This window comes from Suncus etruscus, chromosome 8, assembly GCF_024139225.1.
Source record: "Suncus etruscus isolate mSunEtr1 chromosome 8, mSunEtr1.pri.cur, whole genome shotgun sequence".
Taxonomy (NCBI): domain Eukaryota; kingdom Metazoa; phylum Chordata; class Mammalia; order Eulipotyphla; family Soricidae; genus Suncus; species Suncus etruscus.
In genome coordinates this window covers 70894521-70910543 of record NC_064855.1, presented here as the reverse complement: position 1 = coordinate 70910543, position 16023 = coordinate 70894521, and the positions used below count along the sequence as shown (strand labels likewise).

General features: G+C 36.9%; 1 protein-coding gene across 1 annotated transcript in view; it reads right to left on the bottom strand.

Moving 5' to 3' along the window:
* The window catches only part of ELF1 (E74 like ETS transcription factor 1), a 125471-nt gene that overhangs the window by 56917 nt on the left and 52531 nt on the right, over window positions 1-16023 (bottom strand). Inside the window, exon 2 of the mRNA XM_049778781.1 lies at window positions 7870-8164. Within this exon, the coding sequence (XP_049634738.1) occupies window positions 7870-7941 (72 nt within the window). The 5' untranslated portion in view covers window positions 7942-8164. The remainder of the gene's footprint in view (window positions 1-7869; window positions 8165-16023) is intronic.

The following is a 16023-nucleotide window of genomic DNA, read 5'->3' as shown; positions in this document are numbered from 1 at the left end:
TTCCTCGATCTTGTCCAATCCTTCTGCATTCCTTTATTGAATATTGTCAAGTGGGAACAGATCATGCAAAAGAGTTCATAAATGCACTACTTATCATTACAAAATAATAGGACACTTCTATTAAAAAGTGTCTTAACATGGAGAATTTTGGTTACTGTGCTTAAAAATAAATATAATTGGGGGGATATAGCTTAGTAGTAGAATACTAGTCTTGCTTGTATGAGACTTTGGATTGAGCATGAAAGAAAATCAAATCAGTAAGCTTAAAGACAAAGCACATAAATTATCAGAGGAAACTGAAGAGATTTTTTTTTTCTAAATGATAAAAATTTGGCCACACACTCACATCCCATAGCAACCATCATGTAAACTCATCATCAGCCCAGTTTCACAGATTGAGGACTATTCTCAGAAGCCAGGCCACTAAAATTCACAGGTACACTGCTCTTCCTACTGAGAACTCTGAATTGTTCTTAGTAGAGGGGCAGTCCAAATCCCTGCCCTACTATATAGCCCACACAGGTGACACCACCAAGATGCCGGGATTCTAACCACCGTCTGTCCTGGATTGGCTGCATGCAAGACAAACACCTGTGCTATCTCTCCAGCCCAGAATGTTCAGTTTTGTAAACCCTCATAATGACTTAATGATCCTACTGTGAAATAAACAAATTTCCACAAATTTTCTTCTACTGAAGAGTTTTTTTATAATTTCTTTAGTCATTTAATAAACCCTCATAATGACTTAATGATCCTATTGTAAGATAAATCAATTTCCATAATTTTTCTTTTACTAAAATATTTTAAAAAAATAATTCCATTAGTCATTTAGTTGCAATGAACAATAGAAAATAAATCATTCTGCGTATGCCAAGGGGTCAATCTTGGAGGTGGTGGGAAACTGGGACAAAGGTAGAGAGAATGTTACACTGGTTTTGGAACACTGAATGACAAACGACTGTATGATGTTTGGCTTTTTGCTTTTGATCTATACCTGCTCTGTGCTCAAGCTTATGGATCATTCCTGGAAGGATTGGAGGGTCTATATGGGATGCTGGGGATTGAACCAGGACAAGATGCATACAGGGCAAGTGCTTTCCCAGCTGTTTTATTGCTCTAGCTCAGAAACAACTATATTATGAACGACTTTGTAAACTAAGGCATTTGAATAAAGTACTTAAAAATAAAATAAAAATAGGGCCAGAGAGATAGCATGAAGGTAGAGTGTTTGCCTTGCATGCAGACGGATGGTGGTTCAAATCCCAGCATCCCATATGGTCCCCCGAGCCTGCCAGGAGCGATTTCTGAGCATAGAGCCAGGAGTAATCCCTAAGCGCTGCTGGGTGTGACCCAAAAACCAAAATAATAAAATAAAATAAAAATAATTTAAGATACTTAATGGACAATAACAAGAGAAATAAACTTCAAGAGAGGCAGCTAGCAAATAATGGCTAGTGGAAAAGAAACAGCTGAGAAAATTACCATTCTGAGGAGGGTAACATGAGCACTGATCTAGGTGACTCAAAGATTGTCCAACAAAACAAACCCAAACAGAACACCAGGATACACAATAATCAAACTGGCAAGAACCAAAGAGACTTTAAAACAAAGTCTGAAATACAGGAGAAGTAAAATAAATTCACATCAAATTTCTCAAATAAAATTCTACATGCAAGAGGGGAGTAGATAAGTATATACAAAATACTGAATGAAAAGAACATTCAGTCAAAAGTCCTCTTCCCTACAAGTCTGTCAATCAGATTTGAGAGAGGGATGAAAAACAAGAAAAGAAAAACAACAGCTGGGAGGGTCAACTGTTATTACCTCTGATCAATAAAAAGCAGAGAGAGAGAGAGAGAGAGAGAGAGAGAGAGAGAGAGAGAGAGAGAGAACCTTAGATCTTGAAAGGTGATTAGAACATTCCTATAGATGCATCATATTTTGTTTTGTTTTTTTTTTGTTTGTTTGGGGGACCATATGTTCTCAAGAATCAAACCCAGGTTTTCTGCATACAAAACATAAGTCCCAGCCCACTGCTCTTTCTCTATCCCAGTCATCTCACTCTTACCTACAGGTATTCCCAGTTTGGAAGTGACAACAAGAAAAGACTTGTAAATGTGACAAGAGGCAGGGACAACAAAGTTGTTATTTTCCTTACACTGCCACCTCCATCCTTACCCAAGAGAGTTATTACAAATATCTGAATATCACAAATATAAGAGTTATTATAAGTATATGAATCAATTTAAAGGAAATTATCAAAGTGATAGCAACCAGAAACAAATGTTGTCAGTTACTTTAGACAACTATATCATAACTACAGATAACAATAAATACAGGTAAAACTGGTAGCTTTAAACTCTGATTGTATGAGTCTGTCAAACCAACTAAGAATTATAATACAGAATCACCTTAAAATACAAATACTTTTTAATTTTGAAAAGTTAGCATTTCAATTTTTATAATATAACTAAACAAACTAATTCTATAATTCATTTAAAAATATACACCCTTGGGGCCGGGCGGTGGCGCTGGAGGTAAGGTGCCTGCCTTGCCTGCGCTAGCCTAGGACGGACAGCAGTTCGATCCCCCGGCGTCCCATATGGTCCCCCAAGAAGCCAGGAGCAACCTCTGAGCGCATAGCCAGGAGTAACCCCTGAGCGTCACAGGGTGTGGCCTAAAAACCAAAAAAAAAAAAAAATATATACACCCTTAAAAAATATACACCCTTTTTTCTATTTGAAGGCAAAAAGAAGATCCTATCAGATATCAAATTTATAAAGTGAAACTAATAAAAGCAATATGCCATTAACATAATCAGAAACCGTTAAATGCAACAAGATATACAAGTAATTTCAAAACTAATGTCTGTCTATCTTTGTTTTCCCCCCAAATTTTACTTAGGAGCAATACTATTAATAATTTCAATTATTCTTTACAGCGGTACAGAATTTAATTTAGTATATAGTAGAGGTAACATTCTTAGTGTGGAATCCATGAAACAGTCAATAAATGGTGAAAAGACATAATTCCATTTTGTGGGAGTGGTCTCATCACTACTATCTCATACTCTACAAAAATAATTTTGTTTAAACGAGTAATTAAATATATAAAAATAAAAAAAATAAGATTTGCTTTTGTTCTGAGGTCACACCGAGGGGTGCTCAGAGATCACTCCTGGGAATGTTCAGGGGGCTATATGTGGTATTAGAGATTAAACAAAGATAAACTACATAAAAAGCAAGTGCCCTACTTGCTATAGTATCATGTCCCAAAATAGAAGTATTTTAAGGGATAAACACTATCTTAAGCAGAAACCAAAATTAAAAAAGGTAAATTTTATTAGTTGTTTTGAGTGGGCACATACCCAGAGGTGCTTGAGGACTATTCTTGGCTCTGTGGTCGCTGGTCATTTTTTGGTGGTGTTCAGGAGACCAAAGGATTAAATCAGGTACATGCAAGGCAAGCACCTTACTCCCTGTACTATTTCACATATACCAATATTGGTAAATTTTATTATATTGTTAAAAGATTAATACTAGAGATTCTGAGCAGTGTGTACAAAAAGAATGTGTTACAAAAAGAATTTTTCATTAACTTTAAATTAATTAGTAGGCAATGATACTGATGCAATTTCCTTAATATATAAAGAACTCCTATTGGAGGAAAGAATATAAGTAATTTAAATAATTCAATGAACAATACATAAAATAAATCAACATCCTTATAACTAATCATTAGGAAATGCAAATTAAAATAGCAAAATATAATTTTACCCAAAAAAAGGGAAAAGTAATCTCTAGTACTTATTGTGAAAAATACAGCAGTGAAATAGAGAGATAGCTCAACAATGAATTGTTGCCTAAGCTTCAAATGCAGGAGGCCTGGTTCAATCTCCAGCACTACATGGAAATAACCTTGAGCACAAAGTCACAGTAGCCCCTGAGCTGCCAGGTATGGCCTAAAATTAAAGGGAGAAAAAAAGGAACAAGGGGAGAATCTGGGAGGGAAGGAAGGGAAAAAAAAGGGAGAGAAGACAGGGGAGGGGAGGGGAGGCAAGGAATATGAGTGTTGGCAATAGCAAAATTTGACATGGCCTCTTTGAATAATGATTTGGTGTTATGATTTTTATGATTTTAGTAATTCCAATAATCCAATTTTATAAAGTTAATAGTACTTGCCTATACACATGTACAGAGATATACTATGTATACTGATCCAATAATGAAATGACAATGCTAAGTTTCTAGCTATACTCCATATATGGCCCTATAGATTTCAATTCCCTAACTCATTTAATACTAAAGACAACCCTAAAATATAGAATTCTAGTCTTATAATGGTCTTAGTCCTTTATTCCTTGCCCAGGGCTATAAGTTTATCAAGTAATGGAGTAGGATGCAAATACAAATGTTTTGATTCCTGTATCTGAGCTTTTCATTAATTTGTTTTTGTTTGGGGCCACACTTGGCTATACTTAGGGCTTACTACTGATTCTAGACTCAAGGATCACTCCTGGAAGGGCTCAGGAGATCTAAGGTGCCAAAGAAGGAACCTAGGCCACCCTTATGGAAAGGCAGGCAAATATTCCATCCTCTATATATCTCTGGCCGTATGAGGTCTTAACCATTATAGGTACCCTGCCTTCCAAATAAAAATGTTCACAGCAATGTCATTTATTTAATGCCATTAATTTAAGAAAATTAGTGGTAATAGTCAATTGTCCTGATCTAAGACTGGTAAAATAAATGATTAATTTATCAATGTGGAAATCAGTTGTATTGAACCGATACACAGAAATATATGTTACGTCAAGTGAAAACAAGTCACAAAAAGATGAAACATAATCATTTGTATCTTAAAAGTAATATTTGCATGTAAGCCCTTTTTGGTACATTTACTCTTCTGTCTAAAAAAATCACTCACCATATGGTTAATACTGTTAATTTCTGGAGAGAATAGAATTAGGGAACAAAGAAGAAAAGAGACTTTTAAATATTTCTATATTAGGTGGCTTTGTTTTTGTTTTTGCTCCATCAATTGTTTTAGTCTAGTAAAATTAAAATAAAGATATATATACATACACATATATACAGACACTTGTATAATCAATCTAATGCTTTTTGTTAAGTTCCAAGTTTAAAAAATACCTGTTATTTCTACTTGAGAACATGAGTTACCTACTTGGTTTGGTTTAGAAGAAAATATAAATCTACTGTAATATTTCTGTACAGTAAACATATCATACCACATAAGGTATGAGCACCTCCAGGGGTCACTCCTAAGAAGAGATCCAGGAATAACCTCTGAGAAACCCTGGTGTTCCAAAACTCCAAAATAAATAATTTAAATTTAAGTTAAAAAATTTAACAATAATGAAGTAGAGCCACAGATTAGATAAGAAGAATGACTATTAAAAACAGTTACACTCATGTCAACCAATACAATTTGCTATGCCCATGATCACAGATTAAAGAACTCTATATGTGGCCAATTGTTGCAAACATTTTGACGGTACTTAAAATAAGACTGGCACACACCCTTATAAGAGAAATCAATACTATCAATAAATAGTGAAAGTCAAAGTAGTTAGGTTCAAACTGCAGCTCTATTATCACCCTCTTTCTGATTCTAATTAAATTTCATCACTATAAGATGGAGATAATTGAATCCAAAGAGATAGTACAAGGGGGCATTCATGGGTGCTTCTTCCCTCCCCCGCAGATAAAATAGGGATAAAAGTATTTGCTTCAGAGGATATATATTTGTAAAGGCCTTATAAAACCAATACATATTCATTTTACAATTCATTTTACTAGAGAAGTATAAATAATAAGAAAATACATAGGTATATTTTAATGTAAAGCTCAGGGTACCATCTCCTACCCAAAGGCATTAATAACCTCTCATAGGAAAACAAAGTGCTTCATTTGTAGTAAAGATAAGCAATGCTTTATGTAACTTCTTTTAAGGTTCTGTAGACACATCTATCACTATTGAACTATAGTATGAATTGGATTTTTCTTGGTCAAAAGAAAGTCAACACCATTGTCCCAAAGCATAGCAGAGTGGCTGAGAGCTCTGTCTTCTGGGGCCACATCCTGAACACAAATCTCACCACAGTAAGCTTGAATCTTTCATCTAAGAGAGCTATGTAATACACTATTTTCAAGTCTTAAAATATACAGAAACATGTTTTAAAAACACTTTCTCCTCCTAAAATTTAATAAAGTCTTTAGGTTAAAGCTATTTAGATATCAAATAGTCTTGTCTTTAAAACCTTTTTCTTTCCTAGCCAAAGTTTATCTTGATAATAAATCACCTTAATCCAAACTCTCATCTTTTAGGGATTAGGAGATAGCTCAAAGGGCATGTGCCCTTCCTCTTATTTTTGAAGCCTTCCCCAAGCTTGCCCTTGTAGCCCCAGAACTGCCGGGACCTCCTGAATTTAGCAGTACTGAGAAGAGCCCAATTAAAAACCACTCATTTGGGCCCGGAGAGATAGCACAGCGGCGTTTGCCTTGCAAGCAGCCGATCCAGGACCAAAGGTGGTTGGTTCGAATCCCGGTGTCCCATATGGTCCCCTGTGCCTGCCAGGAGCTATTTCTGAGCAGACAGCCAGGAGTAACCCCTGAGCATCGCCGGGTGTGACCCAAAACAAAAACAAAAAAAAAAACAAAACAAAACAAAAAAACACTCATTTGGGGCTGGAGAGATAGCATGGAGGTAAGGCATTTGCCTTTCATGCAGAAGGTCATTGTTTTGAATCCTGGCATCCCGGCATCCCATATGGTCCCTCGAGCATGCTAGGAGTGTTTTCTGAGTGTGAAGCCAGGAGTAACCCCTGAGCACTGCTGGGTGTGAACCAAATACCTGCCCCCCGAATAAAAAACATTCATTTTTTTTAGTCTTGTAGATTCTTTTTATTCTGTTGCCTTTAAAAAAAAAAAAAAGACAATGGGAAGAGCAAAGGAATTATGTATAACACCCTACCAAAAGCAATAAACAATTTTATTGTTTACAGAAACTTTTAGATTATGACCTCTTAAACTATATAGTTCCCCCAAACTCTAGTCTTCTCTAAAAGTGAGGGGAGGCTAGAATAAATTTAGACCTTTCCCCCAATATCTCTTGAATCTTTAGAAAGAGAAATTTTCCCATTTTGTGCAAATTCAATAAAAGCTATTTAGAAAAATGCTTCTGTTCAATCGTCTCATACAACAAATGATGACTTTTTTTGTAGAGAAGTTAAGTAACTTCCTCAGAATCACATGTTTTACACTGAAATATATGACTGAGTGACAGTTAACATTTTTATTTGCTTAAAAAAAAACCCTAGGATTATAAATACTAAACAAACACATACATTAAAATGGCATAAGTGCAAAAAACTATTATGAAAACAAATATAAAAATTTCGTTATATTATGGCTGAATCGATACTACAGCAGACAGGGCATTTGTTTTGCAAATAGCTGACCCTGGTTTGATCCCTGGCATCCCATATATGGTCCTTTGAGCACTGCCAGGCGTAATTCCTGAGTGGAGAGTGAGGAGTAACCCCTGAGCACTGCTGGGTGTGTCCCCTCCACAAAAATCATATGCCTAGTTAGAATGTCTTCTAACTTTTCAAAGTACTCTGAAATAATTAAAGTATTCACTATGAAGTTTCATTTTACAGAAAAAAGTAGTTTAATCTCTTTTTACCAAATCAAGGCTATGGATAAGATTTTTAATAAACTAAAATATAAAATCACATTACCCCCAAACTTTTACAGAGTGTATATAACTGTCTTTTGAAGTAATTTATTTTTATACAAATGAATAAATCATAAAAACTTATTAAAATGTTATTTTTTATTCTCATACCTGTTGTTCATCCTCCATGACGTTACTAGCAAATTCAAATAGTAGGTCGTTCTGTTGGACAACAGCAGCCATAATAAAGCATTCCTCTTAGATCCACATGAGAAAAATTCCAAATAGGTTCAAGTATCAAAGCCCAAAGATAAATAAGGGTAAAATCCCCAGTTCCGTCTGTGAAGTTACTGTATGTCCGGGTTTTCTTTAGGAAAGGTGTTTAAATTTTCTCAGTCCACTGATAATTCTATTCAATCACACTAAGGAACTTCTTCTGAAAGTTTTCTTCTCTAGGACTTTTGACCTGAAAAGCAAAAATTTTAGTTATAAAGAAAGGCAATCATAGCAATTTAGAATATAACAATACCTAGTACAGTGACTCTAAGGTATTTTTTTGTGTAACAGTTGTTAATTGAAATCAATGTGACAAATGAACACAGGTTTTCACAAAATTTAGTTATATATATATAATTCTCATATTTTAATCATTAATAAGATCAAATAATCTCTCACTACAGAAAATAAAGCTGTTCTCTTTCACTCTTAGAGTTAATATACCAAATGTTTCAAAAGAAAAAGGCCACCTATCAATCAACTTTGTTTCTGATTATAATAAAGGCTACAAACACAATATCATACTTAAGAAACTGAACTCCATGACAATTTCACATGTTTTAAAAATTAATATAAACATTAGAGAGTGTCCCTATTAGGATACATGCAAAGATAGAGAGGTAGATAGAAGCTGTCTAATACATTTAAAATTTATCAAATATTATTTTAAGAAATTTAATAAAGCAGCAGAAATTAAGCTCAGCCTTTCAGCTCTTTTTAAAAAGGTTTCTGGTAAGTAGAACACTTTACCATGTCTGCAGTAGCTTCTTTTAATGCACTGCAGTGTACCTTATCTCTAGCACAGGCTTGTAAGCAACAGGAAGGAAACGGCACTTGACCACGTCATGGCAAATTAGAACATGCAAAGAACTGCACTTTACAATAGCAGAAAAACAGAAACACAACTTAAGAGTGAAAACAATCTCATAGTCGAAAGATAGATGTTTAAGAAATGCCTACCAAAGGTATTTGATGATTTTTTATATACCACTATTAATAGTCAGAAAAAGAAACTTTTCTTAAATTTAAGAGTGTCTTACATACCATGTTAAGAGTTTTATTAAAAAGTGCCAGAGTAGCATTATAGGGAAGGCACTTGCTCGCATACAGCTAACCCAGTTTGATTCTCAGCAACTTATGTGGTCTTCCAGCTATACAAGAAGTAATTCCTGAGCACAGAGTCAGCAGAAAACCCTGAACATTACCTGGTATGGCTCAATACACACACACACACACACACAGATACAGAGTTTTATTAAATACTGAAACACCTGTTTATAGTTAATAGTGTGACATGATAAGACAAAAATTTAGAAATAATCATTTAAATGCTAGGAATGTAGCTGAATGTTAGGTAGAATACCTTGAATGTGTGACACCCTGAGTCTATTCCTGAAACTACAAAATTTTTATTTTTTTTAAATAGTAAATAACTATATACCACCTAGTTTTTTGGAATAGCATTTACAGTTTTAAGAGGGGACCTGCAGGGGACAAGGAAGGATAGACATACCAGTAATGCTTAAAGCTCATAATGCTGAACCTGAATTTCCTATACACATACCATGTAGTAAATCAATTGAGCTATAATTATGGCTACAATTTTAATGAAACAAGTTCATGAATAAAAACTGATACATGGGGGCCGGAGAGATAGCATGGAGGTAAGGTATTTGCCTTTCATGCAGAAGGTCATTGGTTCAAATCCTAGCATCCCATATGGTCCCCTGTGCCTGTCAGAGGCTATTTCTGAACAGATAGCCAGGAGTAATCCCTGAGCACCGCCGAGTGTGGCCCAAAAACCAAAAACCAAAAAAAAAAAAAAACCTGATACATGGACCAGAGCAATAGCACAGAGGTAGGGCATTTGCTTTGCACCAGCTGACCTGAAACAAATCCAGGTTCGATCCCCAGCATCCCATAGGGTCTCCTGATCCTGCCAGGAGCAATTTCTGAGTACAGAGCCAGAAGTAACCCCTGAGTGTCACCGGGGGTAGCCAAAACAGAAAAACAAAAACTGAAACATGAGTTAGTTTTCTTGAAAACTTAAATCTTGCTTGTATGAGCTAACCAAATCACATCCTCAGTCCTCAAATTTTAGTAAAATCAATTCCCTATGAGTTTTAGTCTCTAGGAATAAAAATAGATGATTGTAGATCCCTTACTGGGTATAAATATAAAGTAAGAGTTAAGAATTAGTCCAAGGACTGGGAGATACTATAGAGGTTAGGATTCACATCATGTACACACAGACCCTAATCTGATCCCTGGCACCACATGGAATGGACCCCCTCCAGCATTTTTGGGTATAGTCCTGGAAGCCCTGAGCACTCACTTTGGAGTCAGAGCAGCATGAACCTCTCTGGCCTATTGATCCCACTGATCTGGTTAGTCAAAAATTGCCAGGAGTGGTCCATTGAATACCAGCCACTTCCGGAAAAAAAAAAAAAAAAAAAGAATTCAACCCTTGGCCCAGAGATGTCCTCAGTGCAGAATACCTTCCCTAGAGCTCAGGCCTTCATGTGCTCTTTGGCAGAGTACCTTCCCTGTAGGCATAAAATTCAGGACTTCAACCCCAAACACTGCTGACAGTGAACCATACCCATAGAAGCTGTCTGATTTCTGACACACTGCAACCAAATATGTGATCCTCAGTGAGCACCACAATCAAATGTGTGCAATTCCTGGTCATCGGAAGGAACAGCAAGAAAAGGAAGGGAGGAGATTTTATTTTAATAATAATAATTAAAAAAAAAAAAGACAAGAGTTGGTTCAGTGGCTAAAAGCATCTGCCTTGGCAGCCTCATGTGGTCCACTTTCAGCAAGCACAGTTCTAGAGCTTCCACTCTCTGGGATCCCTAACTCCAGAACAGTGTGCAAACATCAATCAAGTACATGTGATTTTAGTCATTAAAATAGCAAAGGCCATAAAGAGAAGGGAAAACAGGTTTTAAATAATTCAGTTTGGGTAATCTTTCTACTCCTTGAGTTCGCCTTCAGCAGTTACATACTCTGTTTCTCTTCTCTTTTAATAATGACTTCAACTCCAATATTACAAAAACCTTTTGAACATATTATGGTAATTTTCAAATAATGCTTAGGGCCAGGAATATAGCTTAATGGAAGAGAAGTCTTGCATATGTGAGCTCCTAGATTCTATCACTAGCAACACACACACACACACACACACACACACACACACACACATCCTTTTGGGGTAAGTTACAATTATCTAAAAGTTCTTGTTGGGTCAGAGCAATAGGACCCTTCCCTTTCATGTTGCCAATCCAGATGAAATATCCAGCATCCTATAAAGATCCCTGAGCTCCGCCTGAAGTGATTCATGAGTGCAAAGCCAGAAGTATCCCCTGAGCATTGCCAGGTGTGGCCCCAAAAATAAAAAATAAAAAATTCTTCTGTACCTTCCAAACCTGTGCACACCAAGAATATACCACCAGAAAAAAATCCCCTGAAAACCTCGTAAGATATAGCCTATTAGCACCACAGGGTATAGGCCCCCCAAAAAAGAATTATATTAATAATATATTTAAATGCCAAAAGTATTTCTATATATTATTTATAAATAGTTTTGGTTAAAAAAAAAGTCGTTATTCCAAATTTGAAAATCACAGATGTGGCTTAGTGGTAAAGCACTTGTTTCATATGTGAGAGACCCAGTATTTGATCCCAAGTACCATATTGTCCCCTGACCATTCCAAGGGAGGGAGAGGAAAGAAAAGAGAAAAGATAGAGGGAAATAAAGGGAAGAAAAGAGGAAGGAAAGAAAAGAACAAGAAAGGGTGTTTTCAGTGGCCATAGGGCCTGGAGATCCTGGCTTGCCAAGGACATTGGCCTATCTCCCCTGAAGATTCCCCCACACCCCCTAATAAATTGCTTTGATCTGAAGAAAAAAAAAGAACAAGAAAGAGAGGGAAAGGGAAGGAATCAAGGGAGGGGAGGAGTAGGGAAGGAGAAAGGAGCAAGGAAGGGAGGGAGGAAAAGAGAGAGAAAGTCTAGAATTAAGTATTGCTGGCATATCAGTTTTTCTATAAAAGATTAGTTTCCAAAAGTCTATTCCATGACTAGGAGCAAGAACTCAACAGGCTGAAGACAGGCTTTGCATGTGGGAGGCCTTGGTTTATATCCATGGTTCTCTGAGCATTCCAGAAAATTGCTGGGTGTGGCCCATAAAGTAAAAGACACCCAGAACTATTTGTTCTAAGTACAAAATGACACTCTAACAAAGACCAGTGTGAACAAATTTATGTAAAGTTTCATTTCTTTACACTGAAATCATATAACTTTTTTTTTTCAAGGAAGAGGGTCAGCATGCTAATTAGTGGCCCATGCTGTGTTAGGGATTGAACCCAGGCATCCAGCATGCAAACTATGTGCTCTAGCCTACTGAGCTCTCTCCACAGTTCCTACGTACTGATTCACTAGTGCTTCCACAATGCCATTCTGTTCTAAAAAGAGACAAACAATCCACATACCCATATCTTACACAGTAGTAGTACACTATAGCAATCAACAGTAATTAGTCAAAATTTAAATGACAGCCTGTAATCATAAAGCCTCTTCTCCGGGATACAGACAAGTATTTCTTCTAAATTTCAAGTAGAAGTTCAGAAACTGAAAATGTGTGAGTAAAGCTCTTGTATTATTTTATTGGCTTAATCCAGTTTCTGATTCTCTACCTTCTTTTATTCCTTCCTATTTCTCTCTATGAAAATTTATAATGGTTGTGGTGCCAAGATAGTTCTTTTTGCTTCCATGTTTTGACCATACAGTATTACTAGAGGAACCATATGAGTGATACAACCTGAATCTCTGACATACTAGGAACAACTTAGGTCTCCGACATACTAAGCATGCATTCTAACACACTGAGCCATTTCTCCATTCACTACAGAGGTTCCTAAGAAGACATTTTCTGATTTCTGATTTAGAGATATCACCTATATATGTTAGAGGTACACAAATAACAAAGTCTTATGGTATTGATTTTTTGGTAACATATGAGACTGAGTACCAATAACTCCATTTTATTAATAAATTGTATGCCAGTGTCAAAGGTTTCAGTGTAACAGCATGACATAGCTACAACTAGAATTCTGATTTTCTAAATCAAAACTCTATCCATGACTTCAATTGACACAAACTCATCATGAAAAGTCTACCCAAACCCTTAATGCTCATAATAGTTTAGAACATTTCCAATACAAATCAATTTGGAAAAGTCCATCTCTAGTCAGCTCTTGGCTTCCAAATTCACTCACTAAACCATTAAATAAGTCCCTGTCAAGGCTCTTCAATGTTAATGTGTCAAACCTGTCAAAACAAAAACTTACTTTATTCCTCAAATTTACTCTAGTACGGGGCCGGGAAGGTGGCGCTGGAGATAAGGTGTCTGCCTTGTAAGCGCTACCAAGGAATGGACCGCGGTTCGATCCCCCGGCGTCCCATATGGTCCCCCCAAGCCAGGGGCGATTTCTGAGCACATAGCCAGGAGTAACCCCTGAGCGTCAAACGGGTGTGGCCCAAAAACCAAAAAAAAAAAAAATTTACTCTAGTACGAAAAATCATGAGTTTTGTTTTGCTTGGGGTCACATCTCACAGTGTTCAGGGCTTACCTCTACTGACTTAAGAATCACTTCTAACTGACTTAGGGGACCATACATAAAACCAGGGATAAAAACTAGATCAGCCACATACAATGCAAGCACTCTACTCACTGTCCCATTATTCCAGCCCAACATAATGGTACTTTAAAACATCATGGCTACCCTTTAGAAGTTAGTAGGGTACCAATATACTAAAATCAGTAAGAAAATTAGCAAAGAAAACCAATCAAATGGAAAAGCAAGGTTTAGAAAGATCATTCTAGCCCAAGGACGACAAAACACACAAGTTAGAGCATATGGTGGTTGAACAACTATTCTCTCTCTCTCTTTTTCTTCTTTCTTTCTTTCTTTCTTTCTTTCTTTCTTTCTTTCTTTCTTTCTTTCTTTCTTTCTTTCTTTCTTTCTTTCTTTCTTTCTCTCTCTCTCTCTCTCTCTCTCTCTCTCTCTCTCTCTCTCTCTCTCTCTCTCTCTCTCTCTCTCTCTCTCTCTCTCTCTCTCTTTCTTTCTTTTTTTTGTCTTTTGGGTCACAGCTAGCATCTGCGCTCAGGAATTACTCCTGGCTTTGCACTCACAAATTGCTCCTGGCAGGCTCAGAAGACCACATGTGTGCCAAGCAAACACCTTAGCACTGTGCTATTACTCCTCCCCCTGAATAAGGATTCTTTATTTTTTTTTTGTTTTGGGCCACACCCATTTGACGCTCAGGGGTTACTCCTGGCTATGCGCTCAGAAATCGCCCCTGGTTTGGGGGCACCATATGGGACACCGGGGGATCGAACCGTGGTCCCTCCTACGCTAGCGCTTGCAAGGTAGACACCTAACCTCTAGCGCCACCTTCCCGGCCCCTGAATAAGTATTCTTAATAAATTATTTGATAACATTTGTACTTATGTAGGGTTGGGAGCATCTTAAGATCTAGATTTCTATAATAACTTCAGGTGCCAAATATCTGAACAAAATGTTGGTAATTTGGTGGTGGTGATGGTGGTGGTGGGGTGTGTGCGTGCGTGCGTGCGTGCGTGTGTGTATGTGTGTGTGTGTGTGTGAGGAGAGAGAGAGAGAGAGAGAGAGAGAGAGAGAGAGAGAGAGAGAGAGAGAGAGAGAGAGAGAGACAGACAGACAGACAGACAGACAGACAGACAGACAGACAGGTGACCACAAAGAGGGGGTGCTCAGGGCTTACTCCTGGATGCGGTGCTGAGGATTGAAAATGGGTCCATAGCATTATCAAAGCAAAAACCTTACCTGCTATCATTTACTCTACAGTTACCAGAAAACTTTTTTTTTTTTGGGGGGGGGGCACACCTGGCTATGATCAGAGGTTATTCCTGACTCTGTGCTCAGAAATCGCTCCTGGCAGGCTTGAGGAACCATATAGAATGCCAGGAATTAAACCCTGGTCCATTCCGGCTCCATCCTGGGTCAGCTGCATGCAAAACAAATGTCTTACTACTGTGCTATCGCTCTGGCTCCCCACTTTTTTTTTTACCAGAATGTATTTTTATACTTTACACGATAGTTTAAGAAATTACTCTTCAACATATAGGCATATACCATAAAAAACAAGAATATTTTGAAAAATTATACTGGAAAAAATAAATATTAATGAAAGAAAAGAGGATAAGGAAATTAAAAGATTATAAGTCACACAGATTATAAATGAATGCAAGGCACAAGGCCATAAACTACAATGACTGAAATTCTTGAGTAGATACTTGGCCTTTACATGTATTTTATATTATAGTAGAATGTCTTATATTAGCAAACAGAAGAAGTGAAAATATTAAACACAGGTAACAAAATAAGGTCTATCCATTCTCTAAGTGGAAAAGTTTAGGAGCGAAAAAACAATAGGGATTACTTAGGACAGACAATGCACTCTGAACAGTTGTATTTGGGTATTTAACAATCTTGAGGAACCAAATTTAACAGCTAAGTGGGGAGAGGGGTGAAAGAACAAGAACATGAGAGGTTCAGATTCCCAGTTCAATTCTCTTCTTTTGCCTCTACAGCTACATTAGTAAAATTTCAATAGAATTTTTCTTTTAAAAAAAAGAATTTTTCTTTAGCATAATATATGAAAAGGAGCAAAGCCCTTACAGTTACCTATAGCAAAGGTTTCTATATTATTTCATGTAATATATTTATACCCAGTAGATAATTTTCAATCATATTTACCTATAGCATAAGAATTTGTAGGTTTTTCTATTACAGATTTAGATCTTCATTTGCTTGTTTATTTTTGGGTTTGTGCCACACCTGACAGTTCTCAGGGGCTGCTCCTGGCTCTGTGCTCAGAAATCACTTCTGGCAGGCTCGGGGACCATATGGGATGCCAGGGATCGAATACAGGTCCATCCCAGGTTGGCAGCAAGGCAAATGCCCTACCACTGTGCTATCACTCCAGCCCCCCATACTTACATCT